We start from the raw sequence: 26,311 nt of genomic DNA on the forward strand, positions 1-26,311 counted from the left end.
TCAAAACGAAAGCAATGCTCAAGAAATGATCATCGATCAGACCAAAATTTTTCATTCAAGGTTCTATCCCTGCATCTTCCTCTAAGCTTCCTTCCTTCAAGCTTTTTTTCTTCAAGCTTCCATCACTGGAACTTTCTCCCTCCAATATCTCCTCAATTGGGCTTGTACAAAAACAAAACCAAAAAGAAGAAACAAAAGAAAACGAGAACAACATGCCACAAGAAGGAAGAAATCCACACAAACGCTCCATCCAAAGCTCTCACCATAATCAAAAAACAAAAAAGATTCCCCAATCAACATACATTCAAATGTTCAATGAAGCTCCAAGACAATCGGCGTAGTTGCATGAACGAGATATCCCCGATACGAATAAACGAACCCTCCGAAGCGACGATTTCAAGCTCCTGTGACCGTGGCGGGTCTCTTTAAAGCTTCAGGACAATCGGAATGATTTGCCTCTCGACTAACCTCGAGATGCAATGAACCGTGGCGGGCTTTGATGAGACTTCAGGACAATCGGCACAGGTTGCGCTAGCGATATCCGAGTAAACTCTGCTTGCATCACTTGTCATACTCGATATGACATCTGACCGCGCGATTCCAATCTACTTTTGCTTGCATCACTTGTTATCTCGATAACATCTGACCGCGCGAATCGAAAAACTCAAGAAGCTGTGACCGTGGCGCGTTTCGATGAAACTTCAGGACAATCGGCACAGCGAGGATAGTGGGCATGAAGTGCATAGAAACATGGAGACACTGAGCTGGATTAATGGAAGGCTTAACATAGCCACAGAATTTGTATCATCTTTCAATGTTTTTTCCACCCAGATGGTGAAGTTTGAAAACACGCCACAGCTGATATCTTGAAGAGCTCAAAGCATCACATTTACACGCGTTTTCAATCTTCTGAATTCAACGTCATAGAACATATCGACCTTCCAACATCTGAAGTAAAATTTCTCAATTGATAGTTATGGTAACTAGCAACTTCAATCTCAAATAGTGAGACTTAGGATCCTGAGGCTTAGTATGTAAAAACCTTTCAGCTTGAACATGCTGGTCGAAGGCATCCATAGAATCGAATGCTTCAATGCTCCGTATAGATTGCATTGATGCCTTACAGCCTTATTGCCTTATTGCCTTAATCTTATCTTATCGCTATTATCAGTCTACGGCGACTAAAAATGCGCGTCGCAGTGACGAGCTTCACGCCTGTTGAAAAGACGCTTTGGAGAGTTATACTTTTAAGTCCTCCGCATGCAAGCGTCTCGCTCTCGAATATTGCGCTGGGCGTCTCCCTTTTGCCCCACATGGAGTCAAATATCGAGAGCAGGCCAGCATAAGTCATGCGTTCACCACATCTCAACGCGCCCATCGACGGCTCGGCCAGGGCCATTTGAGCTCACTAGGAGCTTCTCTTCGTCCGTACGAAGTAACTTCATGCTTGAGACAGACTCTACGATATATGCTCTATCCACAGCATCAGGTAGAGCTGCGATTGCTGTCGTACGGGTTTCTGGACCCGCCTGCGTCGCTGTTAGTGCATCACCAGGATTCTTACTCCAATGACGGCCCTTTTGCTAACGATATTGAAAACCAGATCTATAATGCACTTTGCCCACAAAAGCCCATCCCCAAGCCGCGTTTCGCTGCATTACGTACCCTTTACGACCCGTCGCATCCTCCATCTTCCAACACAGTCCTAGACGCGGGCGCACTAGTCCTTTACTTCCCAACACCGAAAACCGTGACGGGCGAAGATATCCTCGAATTCCATATTCACGGAGGGCCGGCAATTGTAAAGGCGGTTCTTGCCGCAATTGGACGGACGAATCAACCCGACGCGATCGTACGTTATGCCGAGCCGGGCGAGTTTACACGACGGGCTTTCATGAACAATCGGCTTGGTCTTCCACAGATTGAAGCGCTGGGTGATACATTATCTGCAGATACAGAGCAGCAGCGACGTCTGGCAGTTCGAGGGTCTAGTGATGCGCTACTGAATCGATATGAGGAGTGGCGCCAGCAGTTACTCTATGCGCGTGGCGAGCTAGAGGCTTTGATCGACTTCTCTGAGGACCAGCACTTTGACGAATCAACTGAAGATCTCATCTCATCGGTATCTACACAGGTTCAGGCATTACAGGTACAAATTGGGCTTCACATTCAGAATGCCTCGAAGGGAGAACTACTTCGTAATGGGATTCGTGTTGCACTTCTGGGAGCTCCAAATGCTGGCAAGAGTTCTCTATTGAATCAAGTCGTGGGCAAAGAAGCAGCGATTGTGAGTACGGAAGAGGGGACGACCCGTGATATTGTGGATGTTGGCGTTGATCTGGGTGGTTGGTATTGTAAGCTCGGGGACATGGCAGGCATTCGGGCCGAGTCAAAGGGCACTGGGTCTGCAGACTCGGTTGTCATCGGAGCGGTCGAAAAGGAAGGGATTCGTCGTGCGAGAGCACGGGCGCTGGAATCCGATGTTGTAATTGTTGTGCTCTCAGTCGAGGAAACCGCAGGCGGTCCTCGTTTATCTGTGGAGTTCGAGGTTCTTGATGCCGTTAATGATTGCGTCCAGGCTGGGAAATGCCTTGTAATTGCTATCAACAAGTGCGACAAGCTTCCAAACTCGAATATTAATGACACGCTACCGCAGGATCTGGCAGATACCATTCGAGACCTTTTCCCGAGTGTTCCAGCTAAACGAGTCTTCGCCATCTCCTGCGACGAGTCTCGACTCGGATTTGTCTCCACAGATCGAGTTGATCCTGGCAATCTGCAGCAGTTCCTACGCGGACTGATCTCCACATTCGAGGAAATTGCTTCGCCATTGGCCATCGAAGGGGACCAGAATAGCCAATATGACACTTCGTATTGGGAAGACTCACTCGGCGTAACTCACCGACAGAGTTCCAATTTGCAGCTATGTCTCGAACAACTGGAAGACTTCATTACGCAAACCTCCAAGCCTATTTCAGATCATGCCGAGTTCCCGAGCAATGCCCTGTTTGACTCTGCTGGATCCGAGGTTGACATAGTCACTGCTGCCGAGCACTTACGATTCGCAGCCGATATGCTAGCCAAGATCACCGGCAAAGGGGAGAGCGGAGACGTCGAAGATGTTCTGGGTGTTGTTTTTGAAAAGTGAGTTCCATCATCCGTTACTATTTTTGAGTATGGCGTTTTTAACCGAGTCGTAGGTTCTGTGTTGGAAAATGAGGAGCAGGATGAAAGATGGCTCTGTATCATATTTCGCCATTCTTCACGCGTAAATCATCCATGAATGGTGTATGAGATGGTTCTTTACTCCAGATCTGTATATACTTCGTGAATCAAATCTCCACCATAACCAAATTTCGTCTCATCTTGTCGAATCTCGAATCCACCACCAGAAACAAAATCAATATAGTCTCGGATACGGACAGCGAGATAATTTAAAGCGATCCAAAAAATCATTTTACAGTGAAGGAAACCGAGTGTATCTTATGATCGGCAAGCCGAACTGCCCAGTGGAAGAGATGTGGTGGTTCCCTTTGTCTCAGCTTAGCATTGTTCTCCGTTAGTATTGTTCTTCCCCCCTACAACTTCACTTTCGCCCAGAACGTCAACGCTTCTTGGCCGACCACCTATTTTCAGCACTCATTGTTTGTTTCGACTCTTCACTATGCGACAGTTGAACGGATTTAATGGATCTTGCAGCCTTGTCATCGAAGACATTAAATATTCTATAATGAAACCATTTGCTTTCTCATATCAACCCTTCTCTCCTCGACACAGTTCAAGTTCTAGGCATCGAGATTTCAAGTTGACATCAACATAATAATTGCTCTTCATATGAGAAAACTTCCTTCGTAACGACAAGATGGCTCCATACGATCCTTTGACTCAGCTTATTGTGATCCATGGGCAGGATGACGAGCCTATCAATGTCCCCCTTCCCGTTCTTGAGGACTTTTCCCAGTACAACATCCGGGCTTGCATCGATTATGGAGCTCAGCTTGGTGCAACGGCAGTTCTTCTCATCGTTCTTCTACTTCTGACCCACCGAGACAAGCGTCGCTCATCTGTCTTCTTGCTCAATGCACTGGCTCTGTCGGCAAATTTCTTGCGTCTGCTCTTTCAATGCATCTCTTTCACGACTGGATTCGAGGACATCTACCCCTATTTTACTGGCGACTACTCCCACGTTGACTCTCGTGCCTATGCTATCTCAGTTGTGGCAGTGATTTTTGAGACTCTCGTCATTGTCTTCTTCGAGTGCTCGCTTGTGCTCCAGGTTTATGTCATATGTTCCACTCTTCGCCGTCGATACCGAAAGCTCCTGCTGGCAGGGTCTGTTCTGATGGCTCTAGTTCCAATCGGATTTCGCATGGGATTCATGGTTGAGAATTGCATCGAGATCATCACCCTGTCTTCCTTCAAAGACATCCGCTGGCTAGAGAGTGCCGAAGGCATTGTGATCACGATTAGCATCTGCTTCTTCTGCGCCGTGTTCGTAGTCAAGCTTGGATTTGCCATTCACCAACGCCGAAGCCTGGGTGTTCGAGACTTCGGGCCCATGAAAGTGATCTTCGTCTGTGGATGCCAGACTATGACCATTCCTGCTGTGTTCACGATCCTCCAGCACGCTGTCTCGATTCCAGAAATTTCTTCCAATGTCCTGACGCTGGTAACTCTTTCTCTGCCACTGTCATCTATTTGGGCAGGGGCTACAATTGACGCCCACCGCACTGAGCCTGTTCCTGGTCATCGACGCAACCTGTGGCAAAAGCTGGCTTTTGACAGTGACACCACTCTTCGCTCCAAGCAGACTGCGACTGAGATGACAGCTAGCTCTGCGGCTCAGACTTTGTGCTACTCGGATCAGGTTATGTCTAAGCATTCCCATGATTCTGAGATGCCTCTGGGGATTTCTGTTGAGCATGATATCTCTGTCACCAGCACTCACCGAAAGAATTCGTCGGTCTAAGTTGGTTTAAGTCTTCATGACTAGCCGCCGCCATTCCTATCTATTCGATATCAAAAATTTCAGGACATGGCAGGAACTCTCTGAGAAATATCTAGGATGGGCTAGATTTGGTGTGTGCTGATACACATCCTACACTTTCGTTTACTTCTAACCTATCTCTTTTTTATCTTATTCTTCTTCATCTTTCATTGGCGTAACTGTACCTTAGAACGGAAAGCGCTTATTATCTCCATGAGAGCCAAATCATTTTTACATTTTGAACGCAGACTACAAGCAGTGCCCAGTCCTAAACACACATTTCGTACATGTGCTCTCTTTGCGTACTATTCGCTACAAACCAGATCCACCCTAAATGAGACCAAACCAATAATGATATTTGAAATCGGCTGATAAATCTACAATATTTCATCGAGCGAGCTCTGCAATCTTGTCATGGGCAAGAATCCGCCCTTCAGTCGTCTTACAGAGGTCCCTTATAGCAGCAGATTTCAAATGGATCCTTTCATCACAAATTACCTTGTCCATGGCGGTAGCAAACTCGGTCGCTTCAATCCCAGGCGCTACTTTGCGACTTCCATGAACGCCGATGCCTAGCCACTCGACTCGCGTTGCACAGTCGTAGGTATCGAGCCATTGAGGTAGAATAACTTGAGGGGCGCCAACCCTAGAACAAAACAACGAGTTCGCATCAGTACTTCTTTGCCATCCAAGTCTCATATTCAAAGGAAAACTTCAACATACTTGCAAGCTTCAAAATAAGAATTGGCTCCCCCGTGGTGGACATACACAGCTATGTTCCCAGTTTCAAGAACAGATATGATCTCAGCCTGGATCCAAGGAACGATCATAACAGATCCAGCATCGATAAACGTCCCAAGGACTTTCCGAAATGCAGTTGATTCTTTCCAGTCATAACGTAGTTTCCATAGGACCTGGAACTGGGTGTGCTTGTTCAACACAACCCGAATTGCCTTGGCCATCTCAAGCGCGACAGTTTCAGATGGCCTAACATGCGATCCTAGGCTAATGAGAATGGTTCTTTTTTTAAGCCATGCTTGCATCTCAGGATCTACCTCAGATAATGATGGGTGTCTTCGGAGAATGGGACCACAGCAGATAACATTTGAAGGTATGTGTAATGGGAAATCCATTTGTGGAAATGCTGGAGTTAGGTGAAGAGATTCCTTTGAATAGGAATTCTTGAGTGGAAATGGAGATTGTCCTTCGTTTTTATTCGCAGAAGTCTGTCTTTCCGGAGAATTTCTCGTGCTCATTGTTATTGCTGCACGAAGCAATAGATACATGTTAGGCAGTATTAATGTCCATGGCAATGGGTAAGAATAACCAGAGCCCACCCTGCGGAGTTAAATCAGCAAGATTCGATAGAATTTGCGAGGACTAGTTTTTGACCTGGCTTACATCGGATAATGCCATAGAAACCTTGCATTTGGTTGATTCAATATCACTATATCCTTCGCCGGTACAGGCCAAAGGACGACTAGTCGAGTCGTGATGTGTTGACAGGCATCTAAGCCAACATGAAGAAGCGGATCCAGGACAACCACGACAGGCTGAGTCTCCCTCAGGATATCCAGACATCGCTGATATGCCCTGGTATACTCGGATGGTTTCCAACTTGACATGGCTTTGTTAACTTTCTGGAACCCCTCTGTTGTACCGATTATCCCCGGTCTGTGATGTATGAGGTCGACATGGCTGCGGATGGCTAGATCTTCCATACATGGGCCATCTACCTCGTGGAATATGGCGGGATGTATACTCGGACAACGCCTGTTTAATTCTTCCACCGACGCCGTGAGTGGTTTGAAGGAGGCGATGTGTACACGGAATTCTCCGTGAAATAGAAACTCCTCCGCCACGGCGAGGGACACATTGGCTTGACCAAGCTCGCTGTTTGTCAGAAAGAGAATATTTGTTGAACTGGAAGACATTATGAAGAGGGCACATATATGGAATTTTGGATAGCTGCACTGTAGTTATGGGATATCTTCGCATTAAAATCAAGAAAACATTAAGCTGAGTACAGCAGCATTCTGATCAACGCCTCAATGGGTTACTCGAACATCCAGATAGCCCCGAGATCCCTATATATGAAATTCTCAGTCATAAAATTGAATATCATTTGTATTCCCTCGTGTTGGATAGGGTCTTTAGTAGCCTTATATGGATCCTGTATAACCTCAATCTCGAAGCTACGCCCGTAAACATAGAATGAGATGGGATCAGGTAGCAGCTGTGACTATGTACTTATCTCGGTCAATTTCGATAGTTATGATAGAGACAATTGCATACAATATCCTGTAATACCCAGCCATGTATACTCGGAGGTTTACAGTATTAGTCTTCTTCAAGGGCCCCTCCGTAGTGACTGAATACTACCCGGCCTCAGATGAGTATATGATCGCAATTTTTTCACCTAATGACGCAAAATAATGAGCCACGCTCTGGGTCCTGTGCTGAATATTCAAATATAGCAACCTAAACATACCAAATGGGCAGGGAAGAGCATAGCAGCGGGCAGGATAACCCTTTGATCTTATCGAGTCATTGTTTCACAAGAGCTTTTCCTTGTACTCACAAGCTCATAAAATCACGATTCAATAATGTTGACCTCTTCATCCCTACACTTTCATCGTCAATCGCATGTATCAAATTGCATGACATGGAGTGTAAGGAAGTGGAATGCGCAAGGGCCGTCCTCCGTATATGCCCCACCATCCCGCAGCGATGACTGCATCGTCCGTCCCTTCACCGAAAACCAACCAACTCTTGTCTTTCATTCAACCACCTCACCTCCCAATCCAAATACCTCAACCCATCAAGATGGCCCCAATCCCTATAACCATCGTAACAGGCTTCCTCGGCTCCGGAAAAACGACCCTACTCCTAAACCTCCTTCCTCAACTCCCAAAAGACTACAAACTCGCGCTCCTGAAAAACGAATTCGGCGACGTAGCAGTCGACTCACAATTAGCCGCGACACAATCAATCTCCGGTGTGCGCGAGCTCTTAAACGGCTGCATATGCTGTAACCTTGTGGGACAACTCAGCGATGCTCTCGAACAACTTCGTCGCGAAGTATGTCCCGACCGTATCGTGATCGAGACTAGTGGGAGTGCATTCCCTGCTACGTTAGCGATGGAAGTGAATCGACTTGCGCGCGAAGAGGAAGGGAGTTTTGTTTTGGATGGAGTTATTAGCGTCATTGATGTGGAGAATTGGGAAGGTTATGAAGATACGAGTTACACTGCGAAGATTCAGGCGCGGTATACGGATTTGATCATTTTCAATAAGTGGGAGTGTGTGCCGGAAATGCGATTCGATATTTGTTTGGATCGTTTGGGCGATTTGGAGGTTCAGACGCCTTGGGTCAAGTCGGATAAAGGACGCGTTGGGAAGGAGGTCTTGCTTGGTATTGATGGGGCGTTATTCGCGAAGGAAGGTGTGCAGACAAATGGTCATGACCATGATCATGAAAATGATTCGGAGCATAAACATGACCATCAATCTGAGGTTGAGGTCTTGTCGGTTGTGTTGCGGTCTACTGCTCCAAATAAGGCAATTGATGTGGCAGCACTGGAGACGTTGCTTTCGTCGGCGCAGAGAGAAGAGGTCTACCGTATCAAGGGAATTGTGAGATGTTCGTCACAGACACCCTTGGGTGAAACTTCAGAGGACCTGGATTCATCTAGACAGAAGAGTGACGATTCAGGATCCCGATACTATATTCTCAATTGGGCATTTGGCCGGTGGACAAGCACACCATCCACGGCTGTGGCAGAGACTGCCAATGAGAATGACATCGCCCGCTTGACATTTATTCTGGCTAGATATGAGTCTGCCAAGTGGAAGAAGAAGCTTGATGCAGGTGGTTTGGTGCAGGCTGCCGAGGCCAGCGAGGGTGAACTGAACGTGGAGAAATTGGCTTAAAAATGCCATGGAGGACAAGAAATTGAGGTCGTTCTCTCATGTTGGGCCCTTTTGTTACATAGATTCGCCCCGGTCGGATGATGATTGATGATATCTAGATTAGAATAGATGATGCACATAGACTAGATGAAATGTCTATACCCATGATGTCTTTTGACTTACGATTGATACTACTGGATACTGATGAGTTTACTGTCATCTGCAAGGGATCAATTTTCCATAAGGTATCTTTAGATTGTAAATAGTAACACTGTAATAGTTGACATGCACTGTACATAAAGGACATGAATCAAAATAAGATAGATCAAAAAGAAATTAGAACAAAAAATCATGCTTTCTATGCATATACCCATTAAACTCCGTTGCCTCCGTTGCTCATGAATGATGGCTGAGAATCTCTCTCTCTGTGATGCCACTGGTAATACACATCTCTCTGAATACACCACCACGGCGGAAAAGCTCATATGGTGTGCCCAACTCCGCAATCCGGCCATGATCCATAACACAAATTCTGTCATAGTGGATGATAGTGCGGATTCTGTGCGCCACAGTAAGCAAAGTCTTTCCTTTGAATGCCTTGACCATGGTCTGTTGGATCTTTTGGTCGGTCTCGGCATCAACACTGGACGTAGCCTCGTCACAAATGACAATTTTGCTGTCCTTGACAAGGAGACGAGCCAGACCGATCTGTTGGCGTTGACCGTGGGAAAAGTTGGCACCTTCTTCCTCGACAGCGTCATCAAGTTGCATGGAATCAGCCAACCAGGCACCACGTAGAGCGAGCCAGAGTTCCTGGTCGGTGTGCACGCCCAAGGGATCAATGTTATCGCGGACAGTACCAGCGAACAACAAGGATTCCTGGGGCTGGATGGAGATTCGGGGTCGAAGTTCCGAAAGAGCAAGTTTTGAGATGTCAACACCGTCAATAGACACAGTTCCACGGGCAAGTTCGCAGACTCGGAACAGTGCACTGATGAGTGATGATTTACCTGCACCAGTACGACCAACAATACCGATGTGCTCGCCGGGTCGAACGTTTAAGTTCAATCCACAGAGAACCTCAGGAAGGCCGGAACGGTAGCGCATGCGCACATTGGAGAAATTGATCGCACCCTGCTCGGGCCAAGAACGAGGAGCGGCCTCGATGGTCTTGTTGTTGTTACCCTCAGCAGGGAAGCTCTTCTCGAAAGAGTAAATGAACATGCGTTCCACGGAACTCAAGGAGACCTCGACTTGGGCCCATTGACGGATAATGTACTGAAGGGACTGGACAGCGGCGAGAGAGTAGGTCAGGACAACAGCAGAAACACCTGGGTTCTGAGTGTACTTGTCGATCATGACCAGCATGACAGCCACAACAATCAGCAGAATACCCAAGAAATCCAATCGGAAGGCCAGCCATCTCTGACTACCAAAGCTCAACAGACTTGCGCTGACCATGTCATCAACGGCATTCTGCATCTTCAAAGCGAAGGCGGATTGCTGAGAGTAAGCCCGAATGGTGGGGACACCAGAAAGGGTCTCTGTAAAGCGACCAGCAACAGCACCTCGGAAGTTACCTTCGTAGACCTTCAGTTGAGAGGCAGAGCCACGGTAGTAGAGCACAGCAATAAAGAAGATGATGCAGCAAGGGCCGACAGCAAGAGCGAACCAGGGGAAGTGGTAGATGATGAGGATACAGATAGCCAGGATGGTGCCGACCGAGTAGAAGAACAGACGCAAGGCCTCTGGGAGAGCGTCCTCCATCACATTGTAATCCTTTGCAAATCGACTGACGACCTGGCCGAGAGGAGTGACATCGAAGAACCAAGTGGGGGCATTCACGACGCGGACGTGCGCATTCTTAAGCATGGCGAGGTTAGCAGAGTGACAGGCAGAGGCGACACAGATACCGTAAAGGTAGATAGAAATAGCCATGCTCAATCCGATAGCAACATAGATACCGATGTAAGCATTTCGTGAGAGGCCGTAGGTATCCTCTGCCCAAGCACTCAGCCAGATACCGCAAAGCATAACTCCGGCCAATGCGACGCAAAGCAGCGGGAAGGCCATAATGATAGGAATCCAGCTTTTGGTGCTGGCCAGGTAGGCCTTGCAAACAGTCATCAAGCTGACACCCGCCGATTTAGAATCAGATGGAACCACAACTGGCTCTCCTGCCTCGGTCGGAGGTTCGTTATCCTGCATAGTGATCTGAGTGGAGTTCTTGGAATCAGAGAAGCCAGTCTCCATGATGTTCTTGGCATCCTTGCTAACATCGGATTCATCGTCTTCTTTCTTTTCTTCATTTTCATCATCGTGGGATTGGTTGACCATCTCGCCAAATTCAGAGTGTTGAGACTTGACTTGGTTGAAGGTACCGATCGCCTTGACCGCACCATGGTCCAGCCAGAGAATTCGGTCGCAGCGGTCCAAGACATGGGTAGTGTGAGTCGAGAAGATAACAGTCTTGTGACGAAGGAGACCGAGAATTGCCTGATCGAAGATCGCAATTCCAACATGGGGATCGACAGCGCTAAGCACATCATCCAGCAACACAATGTCCTTCTTGGAGTAAACAGCACGAGCCAAGCTAACACGCTGCTTCTGTCCACCACTCATGTTGGAACCCTTCTCATCAATGTGAGTAGCATCACCGTTGGCGAAAATACCAAAGTCGCGGCGCAGTTGACAGGCGTTCACAACAGTTTCGTACCAGTAAGGGTCGTAAGGAGAACCGAAGAGAATGTTTTCACGGACAGTGGCGCTCTGAATCCATGCAGCTTGAGGACAGTATGCCACCTCAGAAGAAAGTCTGAGTCTTCCGCCTGATTTCCGCATGTCACCCATCAAGGCCGAGAGCAGAGAGGATTTACCAGCACCGATACCACCGATGACAGCGAGGAGCTCACCACGGCGGATCTTCAGAGAGAGAGATGGCAGAATGAACGGAGCATTTGGATCAACCGCGTCCTCATCAGGAGATAGAGTAACATCAGATGAACCATCACTCTTAAGCTCATCTTTCTTCTTATCCTTGTCAGCGTCCTTCTCCTCCTCAGGAGGAGCAGCTTGGCTCTTGTCCCAGCTGAACTCAGCATTTTCGATCTTGATAGCGTCCTTCATGTCCCGGTCAATCTCAACCTCCTCCTTCTCCTCAGCGAGAAGGAACTCCTGGATCTTCTTGAGACCAGCTCCCGACTGGGAGACCTGACCCAAGACAGCTGGGAGGTAAGTAGAGGGAAGAAGCAAAGATTGGAAGAGAGCAGTGCTGGAGAAAACAATTGCGATGTCGAGCGCATTACCACTACCGGTACCGTATGTAATGAAACTGGCCATTGCTGCTATGTTAGGCAGGGACTGACCCAAAGCCATGGTGAAGTTGAAGATCATAGCAAGGTAGGTAGCCTCGGAGCTCTGCTCATCAGAAATGCGAGTCAGACGGTCAAGGAAGCTGGGCTCCCAACCGAAAAACTTGACCATGCGAATAGTGGAGATGACTTCCTGAGTAAGACTCACACGAGCCTCGTTGAGCTGGTTGACACCGTGACGACGAACCCACTGCTTCTTAACAGCAACACCGAGAGCGTAGAAGGAAAAGATAATGCAGCCAAGACCAGACAGACCGGAGTAGGAGATGTTCACAAGAATCAGTGTCATGCAGAGCACAATGATAATGGGAGCAGTCCAGGCCATGTGGATCATGGCGATACAGTTATCAATACGGTTGGCCTCGATGTTGATCAGGTTAGTAATGCGGGCATTGGACCAGCCTTGACCGTGAACCTCCACCAATTCACCCTTCTCGTTCTCGTACTCAATCTCAGGGTCAAAGAATTCAGACTCGCCATCCTGGAACGCAGAGTCCCGATCAATATCAGGCATAGGGTTATCGGGGAATTGAGAGTAGCGAAGATCACGAGTGTACCGAGACAGAAGAGGAGCCTTGGGCTGAGGAACATTGAGATGAGCTTGTTCTTCAGGCTGGGTCTCCTGCTCACCAAACCACTGGGAAGCACGAGCATACCAGGTGTATCGAGATTGCCGAGGGTGCTGAGATTGACGAGGGTATTGAGAGTTGCGGGGGAACTGGGAGTTGCGAGGGTACTGGGAGTTGCGCGGGTACAGCGAGTTCTGGGGTACAGCGAATTGCGAGGATATTGAGAATCACGAGGGTACAGAGTACTGCGCTGGTAGGTGGAGTTTCCAGGGTGCAGTGAGTTGTTTCTGGCGCGCTGAGAGCGAGGCTGGGTAACTGGGAGCTCGGTGCCCGGGTATTGCTGTTCGGGTTGGTTGCCAAAGAAGTAGGAGTATCGAGAGATCCGTGCAACACGAGACTGTCTAGCATGGGCCTTAGGAATAGCAGGAACTGGAGGAACATCTTCCTCGGGATACTGGCCAAATCCAGGAGACCGAGGCGATTGTGGAGACAGAGGGTATTGCGAGTTTCGAGGGTAGCGGGAGTAGCGAGAGTAACGAGGGCTACCGGGCTGAGTTTCGGCTTCTGTCATGAATGGATTGGCTGGAACAGTAAGATTTCCATTCCTGTCCTCGCCGTTCAATTGTCTTAGGGCTTGGTTTGCGTCCGATAGATCCACGTTGTCCAAATCCTCTGAACTGCTGGCTTCCACAGTTGTAACAGTGATACCAACCTTGGCTCGCTCGGAGATCTTCATGCTCTTTTCTTGAATCTTGGCCGTCAAAACCGCTCTGACCTGGGCTCCAACTGCCTGTCCAGTGTACAAAAAGTGCTGTTGAGTCCAACTCATGAAGATATTCATAACAATCAAGCCGACTGCCAGGCCGACTCCCAGGGCGAGCTGTGGCATATCGTAGCCACTACCGGGGATATTTGCGATATAGGCATCGGTCAAGTAGTTGATCAGGTAGCGGATAGAGTAACGACTTGCAACAGTGAGCAGATCGGAGGCGATACGGAAGAAACCAGCCAACCAAAACTCTCGAAAGAAAGTCTTGTGAATGGCCTTGAGCAGCGGGGATTTGCAGTTCTCGTCAGCGACATATTCGGCGAAATAGGTGCTGAACTCGGAGTTGTGGTCTTGAACACATCTTGATGGGTTAATAAGAGGAATATCAGTGGCTTCAAGCTTGCGTTTGTATCCAGCCTGTTTGATGATGAGTCAGTATGCGTATATACTAAATAGTGTCAAGTTCGAGTCCATCCACTTACCGACATAACACCACCCATCCAATTAAAGGTCAACTTTCCAACCCATGATGATTTATATTCAGGAGAGACCTGACGTTCCTCTGGAACAGCAGGGATCTTGGAGGTGCCCAGCCAGCGTCGTGACTTGACGACCTGGTTCTGGCCAGACTCGAGTTTACTCATATTGAGAAGTACCCGAATGGGAACAAAACTTCTTCAAGTTGAAATATCTATAATAGAGTCAGATGTGTATAGAAGAACGGATCAGGAAAGAGATCATACCTGTAGATCAATACTTATTCAAATAATAAAACGCGATAACACGAAACGAAGTAAGTGCACGGTGTGCCAAGACCTGTTTTTGAAAGCAAAGACCAATGCACCAGGCAATGGATTAGATTAAGTATAAAAGAGAAATAAAGTGTTGGTTTGAAGTAAGGAATGTTTCATGATCGGCTGGGAGTTAGGACATTATATTTGCCCATGCATCATCCTTGCAAGCAATGCAAGCAATCACTTTGTTACCTAAAGCAGCATGGTGTATAAACCGGGACCCTCATGGATTCTGAATTCTTTTATTAGTGACAGTTCCTCTCATTGAATCCTTAGCCCCGATCTCCACGCGAAAGCTCAGCTTCCCTGGCACGATCTGCGTATCGCGTATAGCGTATCATCCTCCTGTTCGTTCAAGTAACAAGCACAGCTTATTCATCCAAGATAATACGCGATACGGTTAGTTGTGTGGGGCAACTTCAGTATATAGGGAGAGGTCTGAGAGGCTCGAAAGTATTTTTGGAATAGGGGGAAATTGGTTAATGTGTGTAGAGTAGAAGATGGGTGGATGATGTGGATCGACCATGCGGGAAAGTCCTTGTGTTGCTCCTCTAAGAATGAAGTTGGTGGGGTTGCCACTGGGGCCAAATCAACACATCTTTGGGGGCGATACAACAATATTCAACTCCTATTGGACTATCACTGACTCTACTTGAAGATTTTTAACAATTTCAACATTTTTAAAGCTTGTATATTACATCATTATCACCCTAAGCTTCAATAAGGCTGCCCAGGTGTCATATCATTAACCCATTTAGGAAATATTTCCTTATTGAGCAAGTAGCCAAGTACTCAGTGACTATCTCAAGATATCTTTGTCTTCTCGAAGCTTTCCTGAAATTGATCTACGTATTTGCTTCTTATTAGAGTAATTTGATGGTGGAAATATGCAAAGGACCATTTCAATTCCCCAGCCTCATTGTTGGTTGGTGATCCCATTCGAGGGCAAAATAAGCATTAATCCACATGTCCATGTCTGTATTTATCTCAAAGATTTAGTGATAATATTGAATCGATTCATCTCTATAGGCCCAATAATGGATCAAAGACTCGGATCAACAACTGACGGACCCATCAAGCAGCTTGAAACAAGAACCCCCACAAAAGTACTAGTAGCCGCATGGCATGTGCAGGAAGGATCCATCCTAAATCCCTGAAACGCCTCTATGCGACCGCATTTTCCCGCATTTTCACACATGGCACTTTAGCCTTCATCCTGCATATTGAACCTTTATTTACACTCGTGATAGGTCATCAATTTCTCCTACAGTGGCGATTTCATCCTGGGTCTGCAAGGGACATTCCTTCCAGAAAGACCTCAACCTGAGACCCGTGGCCACATCAGGCCCCTTCCTTGAACAAATAGGGACGAAGTCCTAGTAAGCTGGTATCACCGATATGTATGAATTGTTACCTCCGAGTCAGGGTAAAGAATAATTTTCACAAGAGAGAACCCGGTATAGCCTGGTCTTTGTTTAGAGATGACTGCATTTATACGGATCCCACAAACCTTGCAAGTAAACGATCTTCAAGTTGGAACTTGAATAAAATTGAACCTTAAAATGGGGAAACTAGTAGGCCTGGAGTCTAGAACACCATGACTTGCCCAGGTGGCACTACATACGACAAGATGGGTATAATCTGAACTTGAATGTAGCACCTGCATATGTGGGCATAGTACCCAGCACTCCGAGTCAAGTGCTCGAGGTGTGGCAACGTTAAGCCCTGGAAAACTTAAACTATCCAAAGCTCACAGACATCTGGACTCTTTTAACTCTCGGAGTTTAACAGACTGAGACTCTTCAAGTTACTACCCCCGCTGTAGGTCACTTACCCACTTGGGCACGTCCACGGGTGTTATTCAAGTTCAAATGTTGATCGTACTTTACTGGCACATCAATTCAAATTTTCACATGTGTATTTCAATTTTCAAATTTCAATGTTTGGCTGCATCATGATACTACATAATATCACTCAAGTGCTGGAGGTTCAACATTCAAATGTTTGAAGTTGATATATATTCAACCTGCACCTTAACTACATAGTAGTAACTACTACTATGTATCCATGTGAATATTCCAAACTGTTCCAAGGTTTACTTCCAACAGATACCGTGACAGCACTTGAAACTTGAACTGTGTCATCGTCTGCCTAGCATTTATTAATATGAGTGATTGAATAGTCTCTGGTTTTTTGGATGAACTTGATGTATACCAGTTGACTACTACTCCGTAGATACTTCTCCTTTTGGTGAGCGGGGGCCGAGTAATGTGGGTCCTTCAAGTTGGGCCTTGAGGAACTTCAAATATTAACTCATAAATCAAACATTGAGATAGATTAAGGCTTCAAATTTTGTTACATTCAACTTGAACGTTGGAAGTTAGATGGTGTTAATCACGCCAAAATTGAACATTGTGGAGGTTCCTAGTTCTTGTCCTCTCTCCCCTCTCCTAGGCCTATGAATACTGTACCGGTTAGTGCTAGTGGAGCCTGGCCCCCAACATGTTTAATTTTGAAGCCAAGTTTTCACTTCAAATTACCAATTTGGGAAGGTTCTATTATCAGAATAGGAAATAAAAGAGTGATCTTGAAAACAAGCCCTTCCGCCTTGCCCAGCTGCACGATTCTATTAAAAACATCACGGTGGACCTGGTGTTCACAGCGACAGGTTGGTGAAATGATCCCTTGCTTGTCTCTTAATTGTAATCTCGACGAGATGCGAGAATTTGGACGACTAGTAAGTACTACTATTAGGTAGCCAATCTTCATGCCACGGCCACGTTTTTCGTCCTTCGAAGTGACTTCAAGTTACTTCAAGTCTGGCGTTAGGATACCTGCCATAGCATAGAGCCATTATTAACATCATCGAGCAGACCTACCAATTAAGAAAAATCCATAAAAAACCATTTATGAAACTGAATTCTACCACCTATTCCGTGTTGCCGCGTTCGCTGATTTCCTCATGATATCAAGGTGATTCCAAGGTCATGCTACTCCGAGTCGGGGTATGACAATGGTCGTTACTCCACTAACAACTGGGTGATTGAATTCGGATGGAATAATATACAGCAAGACCGAGACCTTCTTTGAATAGACATTCTCCTGATATGATTGAGGCATAAGAGAACTAAGCCCGAAAGGGGACCGGCGTACCTTCTCCGATAAGCCTCACCGTTCCTACCTGAGTGATACCGTGCATGTCGTTCATGGTTGAATCTCCCGCAGACTTCAGGACCCGTGGACGTCTAACTCTCCATCTAGTCAGCTTGCTCTTTACATACCTCTTTCCACACTTACACCTTAGCTCTTCCCTCATCCACCCCTCAACCCGATCATCCTTTGCTACCGGAAGCCCACCAGCCCCAATGATGGTTTCAACGAATTGCCAAGCACCTCTTATGCGCCCGCATGAAATAACCAGTGCTTCACGCCCCTTTAGACTTCCTCCTCCGAATTCGCTGCCTGGGCTTCTGCCTGAGTTATTATTATGCATATCTGACTTCCTCTCACCGGCTGATATTGTTTGCTTGGCTATGTGCAACCCTCGCATGCTGCAGTTCTTCCAGGGACGAATATCCCGTTCGTCCATCTCTGACTTAGACTCGAAACTTTCGGTATTGGCCCGACTAGAACGAGACCTCCCAGAGCTCTTGATGTGCAATTTTTGCCAGATCCTGCATCGGTATGATGAATTCGCTGCAAGCCTGGGACTTGGTGAGAAAGGCAACTGGAGACTCCCATGTCCGAGTCGGCGTCGGTGGGTGTCAAACCAATACTACACCCACTGTCATCCTCGCTTCTTCGCCATGCCATATCCCGATGTATGGAATTATACAGAAGCTTCTCACCACATCTCTTTTTCTCCTCATCAAATTTGCAATGAGAGGATTCCTTTACGGGCTCCGGTATGGCATCAGCACTGATTCTTTAGCTTATAAGCAAGTTACCGCTGCGCCTGGGGACTGGTACTTTACCCGGCTTTCCTCAACAGATGCACAAATCTGCTCCGATCCACTTGGCCTGTATCTTAGGGTACAGGATATCACATTTGAGTCCGCATATCGCACTTCGCCTCGACTCAAAAGCTATCTTGTTGAGGATCAAAGCGCTTGGAGTCATTTTCTTTTGTTGTTCTTTTGTTTCTGGGAACACGATTATGTCATTCCACGTCCGGATTCTCCCTCTGTGAGGTGGAGAACGATCAAACACTCTACACGTTCTAAGTTTCAGTGCCGTTCAGAAGTTGTCGAGAACTTGAAGGTTGGAACAGCGATTGATCTTAGTTGTGATATATGCAACACAGACCTCCACATCGAGTTGAGATGCACTGACACGGGAACCGCTCTCATACTCACGAAATGGGTCTACTTAGGTGCAGCCTTGAGCGAGAAAGACCGATTATGGAAGGTACATGCTGGATTCTGTCCCGAGCTTCCACTCGAAGCTTGCCGTCACAGGCCAGATCAAATTATCAGTCCAAGATTACAGTTCGAGGAAACGGCACCCACTTCATACGAAAACTTAACGCTCCAAAACCTTTCATGCTTACAAAACCAGCAGTACGAGGAAACAATGAAGTACGATGGTGATTCGTACCTGTTCAAGTTATGGGATACACCTAGGGATGATGGACTACTATACATATAGTATCCCTATCCGAAAGAAATGCCATGAGGAAATCATACCGTCCAGACTCAAATTGACTTGTTGGAAGAGATTTCGCCTAGAAATGCCCAGGAAGCTATTCAGAGTCCAATGTTTGTTGAAGAATGACACAGCTCATTCAGAAGATTGTTTATATGTTCGATGGCAGCGGAATGCTCATGACATTATTCCCAACCTTAACCTTGACGCTATCAAAGCGAGTCTGAAGATCCTCCAAGGGCCTCAGGTCAATCCCGGCGATATACATATTATCATCGGGGCTAGGCTCTGTCAATGTCCATGCAAGGGAGATATGAAATTTGTCGTCGGAGCTTTTGGGACAAGCCTGATTATCGTGCGAAGATGAATAAAGAGGTGGTTGCTTGAAACGGGAGAGAGTATAATTACACAAATGCAACAGTTTATTCAAGTTGTCATTCTTTGGCCTCTGTACATGTAGTACTAGGAACCAGCGAGTTCGCTCGTAATTCGATACCCATTTCAAGGTGCCGGGTATAGCATTGAATCTGTAGAACCAAAAATGAGCTTAGGTATGAATGATGTGGCAAGTATACTCACGGTGCGATTTTAGATTCCAGAATAACATTTTGTAGAGTGTCTGTGAATTCAGTGCGTTGCTCCGTGCGAAGAACCACTGGACGTGAGAGGCTGATGTGGAGGGGTAGTTGCGCCCCCAAGTCACTGTGTAGAAGACTGTGTACTTTTAATGTACTTGGGTTCTTATCAGAGTGCCGAGGTATCAAACGTTCCAGAATGGTCAACTCTGTTTTTGATGGATGCCCTGCTAAGTATCAGATAAAAATGTTCCAGATCTGGAATGAATGATAATCCTTACATTCAAGATAGAGGTGAGTAGGCCAGTTGCCTTCAATATGGGGAATGATCCGTTTTCGACCTCCATGGAGGCTTGGGTCATCTTGGACGCTAACGCGTGAGGTCGATGCATATAAATCGTGGAATGTTGCTGGGAGCGGAGGGAGACCCGAAGCTGGGGGGGTTGTGTCGAGCTTTCTTGGCTGGTGGACATGAAGGTAAAATATCCGCCTCATATTCCACCTCCGACTCGGAGTCTGAGTATTGCACCAAGGACATTTGATAGTTATTATGCAGTCGGGTTGCTTGTGAAGGTTGCAGCTTGTATAGCAAAGATGGTTGGAGCTAGGCGACACCGCCTGCACGGTAACTGATGCTTTACAAAACAACTAAAGCTGAGTTTTTGTAGAGCAAGTTTTATCGATGTCCCTATTGGAGAAGGAATAAGTCCTGCAGCTCGAATTTTGAAGACGGATCTGAATTACAGATGGGCAAGAGGTCAATAATGTCAAGCGCATAAAAACATTGAGATTTGGTCTGATAAGAGAATTGGCAGAAAAATACAATACCGATATAGTATTAATGCATACAGCTTGAAACTTTCAATGTTTCTTAGGTAGAGTCAAGAGAAGGACCAGGATCAACTTAAAGATTGAGAGGTACCTTAAAATGAGGGATAATATAGTATATGATGAGATCTTTGAGGCGAGACTTGTCAGAAATGGGAAGAATGTAACATCTTTGAATCATCTACTTCAGGGCTCTGTACAGTCTGTTACAATATAACACCTTGAAATTAAGGCCAAAATCATTTTCGCCCTGACTGAGATCAATATTGACCCACAAGGTAAGCCATTTCTAACAGATAGACTGTTTCTGGTTTAACCATGAGACAGTTCTCTCATTCAAGAGATTGGTTTCCACCTATCCATTTACATATATGAATTGAAAAATGTTTTCGCCGAGGCTAAGCAGATGTATCAATAGTAGCCTTCGGTCTGCGACACTGCCAAGCCCTACTTAGCAAATGGACCAATACATCAATCTGAGAATACCTGCAGGGCGATTGAAGTGGGAAAAAGGTTTCTTTCTCCAATTTTCAGTTGGATGATCATTGGAGGAATTCTCCATTTCTTCTGTAGATTTGCGGCCGATAAATCCACCAACTGGTCAATCCGGTGAAAATCTCCAATCGGGTCCTCCATGTACGTAATACATTTGGAGTCAGATTGGGGTTTTTCTCCATTCAATAAACCAAGAGACTCTTATGTCTCGACCTTGAACTTTCGTGTGCCTGGCCAAAATACATCGACGAAGGGAAAAAAAATCTTCTAATTCGTCTCTATCAGTCTGAAAATCACTAATCTCACCGTTTGCGCTGTTTCGTTTCTTTTCTTTCTTTTCCGAAGGGGCACGGTCTCAACGTTGTGGACCCTGCAGCATCCACCAATTAGCGAATTGGGGGCTCGGTCTGTCAAGTGTACTCACGATTAATATCACCGGTTTTAAGACTGGGTTCTTTCTTTGGCGGGACAATTGATCCATTACGGTGCCCACAACGCCCTCTCAGAACAATAATGGGGAATATGCCGGCAAACCTTCCCCTTATCGGGGCCGACAAGCCAGAGGATGTAATTCAAGAATCAAGGGTCCTGATCATCATGACGGGAGGTACGATTTGTATGCAGCAATCACCATCGGGCTTCATTCCGGCTCGAGGATTTCAAGAAAAATGCATGGCGCGAGTCCCTTGTTTCAATGATGGCTCTGTCCCTACCACCATGGACGTCATCACCGACTCGGAGGGACATGTTAAAGCACACCCGAGCTTGTGTACACCAGTTACCACTTATGGAAAGCAGGTGAGATACACGGTCTTCGAGTTCGAGGAGCTGCTTGATAGTAGCTCCATCGATGCCAAAGGTTGGGCAGAGATCGCGCAGACAGTCTTTCAAAACTATACGCTTTTCGATGGCTTCGTCATTTTGCACGGCACAGACAGCTTGGCTTATACATGCTCGGCACTGAGCTTCATGCTCCAAAATCTGGGAAAGCCTGTAGTTCTGACAGGATCTCAGGCTCCGATGCTGGAGCTTCAAAACGATGCGACGGATAATCTGCTCGGATCTTTGGTCGTTGCGGGTCATTTCATGATTCCTGAAGTATGCTTATACTTCAATAACAAGCTTTTCCGTGGTAACCGGACTACCAAGGTCGCTGCTAGTGATTTCGCTGCCTTTGACGCCCCTAACTGCCCGCCCCTGGCGGTAACCACTTCTATGCGCACCAATGTGAACTGGGATATGGTGCACCGACCCACGAGCCTGGCCCATTTCCGGATCCAAACTAATCTTGATACAACCCATGTTGCATGTCTCCGTATCTTCCCGGGTATCAAGCCCGAGATGGTTGACGCTGTTTTGAAGCTGGACGGACTGCGTGGTCTCATTCTAGAGACATTCGGAGCTGGCAATGCTCCATCTGGTCAGGATAATGCCATGATAAACGTGCTGGCTAGTGCCATCCAAAGGGGGATTGTAATCATCAATATCACGCAATGTAAGTGGCGTCTCTACTTGTATTGACTAGGAATCTCCCGGCTAATCAACCACTTCCTCTAGGTCTCACTGGTAGTGTGAGCCCTGTCTACGCTACAGGCATGAGTCTTTCCCGAGCAGGTGTCGTTGCCGGTCTCGATATGACCACCGAGGCAGCATTGACAAAGCTCGCTTATTTACTCGCTTTACCAGACTCTACACCGCAGTCTGTGACCAAGAACATGTCTGTCTCCCTGCGTGGTGAGCTGACTGAGACCTCTGTCCCTGTTTTCCGTCACCCCGACGGCGCCCTGCCCGAGCGTGTGCAAACTCTCACCGTCATGGGCTACGCTATTGCGCTGGGTGACCTCGAGAAAGTGAAGACAATTATGAAAACTGAGCACCACTGGCTACTCAATGACGCTGATTACTCGGGCAACACTCCAATTGTAAGTGACCATCGTTAAGACCAACTGTCAAATATTCGTCTCAAATCTGTACTAACTCATCTCAGCATCTGGCCGCCACATCCCCTGCCATCGATATACTCCACTTTCTCCTCTCCCATGGAGGATCCGTCCATCTCCGTAACCGCAGTGGTCGCACGCCACTGTTTCTGGCAGCTAACGCAGGCCTCTCGGATCATGTCCTTCTTCTTCGGAAATCCGGTGCTCATTTGCACTCGGATGAGCGGCCTGCTGCTGAATTGCTTGCTCGGCGCCGACCGGGTATCTGGGGTCTAGCGGGCATTGACCCTCATGCGAACAGTCAACGAGAACTTGATGAGGAGAATTGCTGTGCGCGAGGTCAGATGATGGCTGGCTCGGCGCCGTGAAGGGATTACATGCCAGTCGACGGATCCGAGAGAGCTGCCCGGCCAACTCGATTTTTCTATTCACCTGATATAAAGGAGCAATCTCGCGGTCATGGGATGCCTTGATCACCGTTTCCCAATCTCTCCGAGAGACCTGTTCCCATTTCTTCAACTATACCCTTATAGAATTATTTCAACTTTTATTTAGATTGCCAATTTCTAGTACCCAGATGCTTTGATGACAAAATTTGACAGCTTCTTGCGATACTCCTTGAACTCAAGGGAAATAGAATCCTGGATCGGGTTACACCAGTTGACAGTATAATGGACTTAGCCCCTGCATATAGTACATTTGATGGAGGTCACACAAGATTTATAGAATCCTGATAGTTACTCGAGAAAAGAAAGAAAAACATTCAAATTTCAGCATAGGATACAGAGTAGACCAAAGTACATAACCAAATTTCCGTCTCAAAGATAGAGGAAGCAGGTCGGCTGAACAATAAAGGGGTTTTGGCTGAGTGGATCCCAGCCACGAGCTACCGTACCTGAGACTCCATCTCCCATTCTCCGCACTCCACAATCGCGGGGGACTCACCATTTCACTCTCTCCTTTGCGACCTAAAATCCTCTTGAATACCTATCCAGCTCCTTTCTCCATTCCAAGTTCGCAAATCCTTCCTCATCGGGAATGCGCCTCCCAATCGATCACCTCCTCTTCCTCCTCCTCCTCCTCCTCACTCCCGTCACAGCGATCGGCGCATCATGCTTTAAAGTCGTCTCCGCGCTGGTCGGGCGACCCGGCCACTTATTCAACAAATTCCAAAGCGAAATCTGCGAGCGCGGATGCCAACCCACAATCCCACACTGGGATCTCTGGACGCGCAATAATACCTTCGTCCCCGCCGTCCAAAGTCTTATGAAACGCATGAACGTTCCCCACCAAGAAGAACAGCTGCTCAAAATGGGCGATGATGTGGCGGTCATTATCAAAGAGCAATGTGCGCCTTTACTGAATGGTCAACATATTTGCTCTGATTCATCGACGCTAGCCGATTTTGGGAATTGTTTCAAGAGGAACTTCTTCAAGGCTTCTCTTAAACATCTCCCTATCTTATTGCCTATGGCTTCAGAGGCGGCTTGTAAGGAGCAATATCGCTTTTTGCAAGGGGATGAATTATGGGAGCAGACTATTCCGCAGAATATGCGGGATTATGCCAGTGTGTGTGATAAATTGGAGCCGTTTGAGCATGATGATCAGGATGGGCATGATGAATTGTAAGATTGGATGATATGATCTTTCAAATACTTCTATTGTGGATATATGCATCTTGAGTACATAAAAGAGCCGGCTCATGTACATTATGGCTTTGCGATATGATGAATTAACTTGAAACTCTGGAGTCTGGACATATCGCATGATGAGTTTCGAGGCTTGCTAGCTGGCAAAATGGTAAATATCTCTAGTATATCAATAATAATTCCAGGTTTGATGTGCACTCCAAGTTCGAGTTGCATATGATCTCTTTGAGCATCGAGTCACCAGTGAGTGACAACAAAGTAGATATCGGGACGTCTCAACTACCTCTAAATGTCATAAATGGAGAAGCCTTAGATTATGCCGTGCACGGCTCAGGCTCAACACATGTGCAACCTTGGAACTCAACCGAATGGATTCAAGTGAACACTAGGAATTTTTCAATTGACTCTACTTATGGTTCTAATATCGTGTCCAGAATTTAGTGGTGGTATAACTCCATACGCACAAGTCTCGGGATGTGGGGGACATCCGGCTCCCCCATACGGAGATGTAGAATTGGAGACTCGGACTTAGAACCACTGCATCCCGGTGGGCGCCCGGGGTAGGAACATGCCCATATAAAATGCGTATAAGCCGACTTGATGTCATTTCTTTCTCCTATTTGACTCCATCTTAGCTAGATTTAGTTGAATTTCCTGTCAACATGGGTAACTCTATTCGATCCTTAGTATAATTCACTCCAGGTGATTAATGGAAAGCAGGTCTCACACCAGTACATTTCTTCTCCCATGGCTCAACGATGATGCTGGGAGAAGAATCCGAAAGCGCAGACTATTGGAAGAAATGCGGCGATGAAGCATTAGCGCGGAATATCAAGGGCGTTGTCATCATGGTAATACTCAGATCTCATCTCTTCAAGTCCAGCATATTAACAAAACGCAGGGCGCGCACTGGGACTGTCTTGGAGACAAAATCGAGGTCGCAACAAATCCAAACCCGGGTAAAAGCCCCGTGGCATACGTGAAGCCAGAGAAATACGTCAACTACGAACTAAACCCAGATCTCGAAACATCCGACCGATGCATCAAGATGTTAGCCGATGAAGGCTTCAACGTTCAGGGAAACACAACCTTCGACTGGATTCATGACGTATACCTTATTCTCATTCGCATGTTTCCTGGAGGCTGTCCACCTACAACCTTGATCTCCGCCAACGCGCGATATGATCCGCATTTCCACATGAAGATCGGTGCCACATTACGACCATTACGTCGAGAGAACTATCTCTTCATTGGTACAGGTGGCGCAGTGCATAATCTGTATCGAAACCGCTGGGCACCGATGCTTCGCTTCAGAGATAACTTTGCGATGGAGACGCCACCGGAGGACTGGGCTATGGAGTTTCGGCAGGCTGTGGAGGATGTCATTACGAAGACTTCGGGACCTCAATTGCGTCGTGCGATGACTCGTCTTATGAAGCATCCTCGTTTTAGAGATGCGCATGCTACCGATGATCATTTTATGGCGGCGCTGTTTGTGGCGGGTGCGGCTGGAGACCCGGAGGATGAGAATACACCTGCTATGATGGGGGCGGAGAGTTGGGAGTTGACCAATATGTGCAACTCGCAGTTCACAATTGGACGATGGCCTCGAGAAGTCGCAGTATGACCTTGCAACATTTTGCTATGTTGGATGCTATTCGAAGTTAGAGTATTTGCGATCGTGAGCTGCAATTTTGTGTTCAATTAACTGTAAAATTTCCATTCAGAGTCTCTTTTTCAATAACCTAATCTGCTAATATCACCATCTAAGAATTCTA

At 46.8% G+C, this 26,311-nt stretch overlaps 9 protein-coding genes across 9 annotated transcripts; 6 read left to right on the forward strand and 3 right to left on the reverse strand.

Moving 5' to 3' along the window:
• Positions 1 to 1,260: 1,260 nt before the first annotated feature.
• N7483_012932 (tRNA modification GTPase) lies at positions 1,261 to 3,219 on the forward strand (the record flags this gene model as incomplete). Its single annotated transcript, XM_057096359.1, has 3 exons — positions 1,261 to 1,539; positions 1,604 to 3,144; positions 3,201 to 3,219. The coding sequence occupies 3 exons, from the start codon at positions 1,261 to 1,263 to the stop codon at positions 3,217 to 3,219; spliced, it is 1,839 nt and encodes a 612-aa protein (XP_056942330.1).
• Positions 3,220 to 3,245: 26 nt separating this feature from the next.
• Positions 3,246 to 3,456, reverse strand: N7483_012933 (uncharacterized protein; the record flags this gene model as incomplete). The annotated part of the gene is given in 2 exon segments (XM_057096360.1): positions 3,246 to 3,314; positions 3,325 to 3,456. 2 exon segments carry the CDS (start codon positions 3,454 to 3,456, stop codon positions 3,246 to 3,248), a joined length of 201 nt encoding a protein of 66 aa, XP_056942331.1.
• A 406-nt stretch (positions 3,457 to 3,862) lies between these two features.
• On the forward strand, positions 3,863 to 4,969 carry preB (alpha-factor pheromone receptor STE2; the record flags this gene model as incomplete). Its single annotated transcript, XM_057096361.1, has 1 exon — positions 3,863 to 4,969. The coding sequence occupies one exon, from the start codon at positions 3,863 to 3,865 to the stop codon at positions 4,967 to 4,969; it is 1,107 nt and encodes a 368-aa protein (XP_056942332.1).
• A 405-nt stretch (positions 4,970 to 5,374) lies between these two features.
• N7483_012935 (glycosyltransferase) lies at positions 5,375 to 6,921 on the reverse strand (the record flags this gene model as incomplete). The annotated part of the gene is made up of 3 exons (XM_057096362.1): positions 5,375 to 5,633; positions 5,711 to 6,325; positions 6,389 to 6,921. The coding sequence occupies 3 exons, from the start codon at positions 6,919 to 6,921 to the stop codon at positions 5,375 to 5,377; spliced, it is 1,407 nt and encodes a 468-aa protein (XP_056942333.1).
• Positions 6,922 to 7,813: 892 nt separating this feature from the next.
• Positions 7,814 to 8,920, forward strand: N7483_012936 (GTP-binding protein; the record flags this gene model as incomplete). Its single annotated transcript, XM_057096363.1, has 1 exon — positions 7,814 to 8,920. One exon carries the CDS (start codon positions 7,814 to 7,816, stop codon positions 8,918 to 8,920), a length of 1,107 nt encoding a protein of 368 aa, XP_056942334.1.
• A 375-nt stretch (positions 8,921 to 9,295) lies between these two features.
• Positions 9,296 to 14,252, reverse strand: N7483_012937 (oligomycin resistance ATP-dependent permease yor1; the record flags this gene model as incomplete). The annotated part of the gene is made up of 3 exons (XM_057096364.1): positions 9,296 to 12,751; positions 13,498 to 14,025; positions 14,091 to 14,252. The coding sequence occupies 3 exons, from the start codon at positions 14,250 to 14,252 to the stop codon at positions 9,296 to 9,298; spliced, it is 4,146 nt and encodes a 1,381-aa protein (XP_056942335.1).
• Positions 14,253 to 21,457: 7,205 nt separating this feature from the next.
• On the forward strand, positions 21,458 to 23,252 carry N7483_012938 (putative lysophospholipase; the record flags this gene model as incomplete). Its single annotated transcript, XM_057096365.1, has 3 exons — positions 21,458 to 22,439; positions 22,502 to 22,866; positions 22,932 to 23,252. The coding sequence occupies 3 exons, from the start codon at positions 21,458 to 21,460 to the stop codon at positions 23,250 to 23,252; spliced, it is 1,668 nt and encodes a 555-aa protein (XP_056942336.1).
• A 670-nt stretch (positions 23,253 to 23,922) lies between these two features.
• Positions 23,923 to 24,513, forward strand: N7483_012939 (uncharacterized protein; the record flags this gene model as incomplete). Its single annotated transcript, XM_057096366.1, has 1 exon — positions 23,923 to 24,513. The coding sequence occupies one exon, from the start codon at positions 23,923 to 23,925 to the stop codon at positions 24,511 to 24,513; it is 591 nt and encodes a 196-aa protein (XP_056942337.1).
• Positions 24,514 to 25,291: 778 nt separating this feature from the next.
• On the forward strand, positions 25,292 to 26,160 carry N7483_012940 (DODA-type extradiol aromatic ring-opening family dioxygenase; the record flags this gene model as incomplete). Its single annotated transcript, XM_057096367.1, has 2 exons — positions 25,292 to 25,384; positions 25,435 to 26,160. 2 exons carry the CDS (start codon positions 25,292 to 25,294, stop codon positions 26,158 to 26,160), a joined length of 819 nt encoding a protein of 272 aa, XP_056942338.1.
• Positions 26,161 to 26,311: the final 151 nt, after the last annotated feature.

Source organism: Penicillium malachiteum (assembly GCF_028827825.1).
Source record: "Penicillium malachiteum strain IBT 17515 chromosome Unknown utg000005l:1.0-9002435.0:326005.0-9005861.0, whole genome shotgun sequence".
Classification (NCBI taxonomy): domain Eukaryota; kingdom Fungi; phylum Ascomycota; class Eurotiomycetes; order Eurotiales; family Aspergillaceae; genus Penicillium; species Penicillium malachiteum.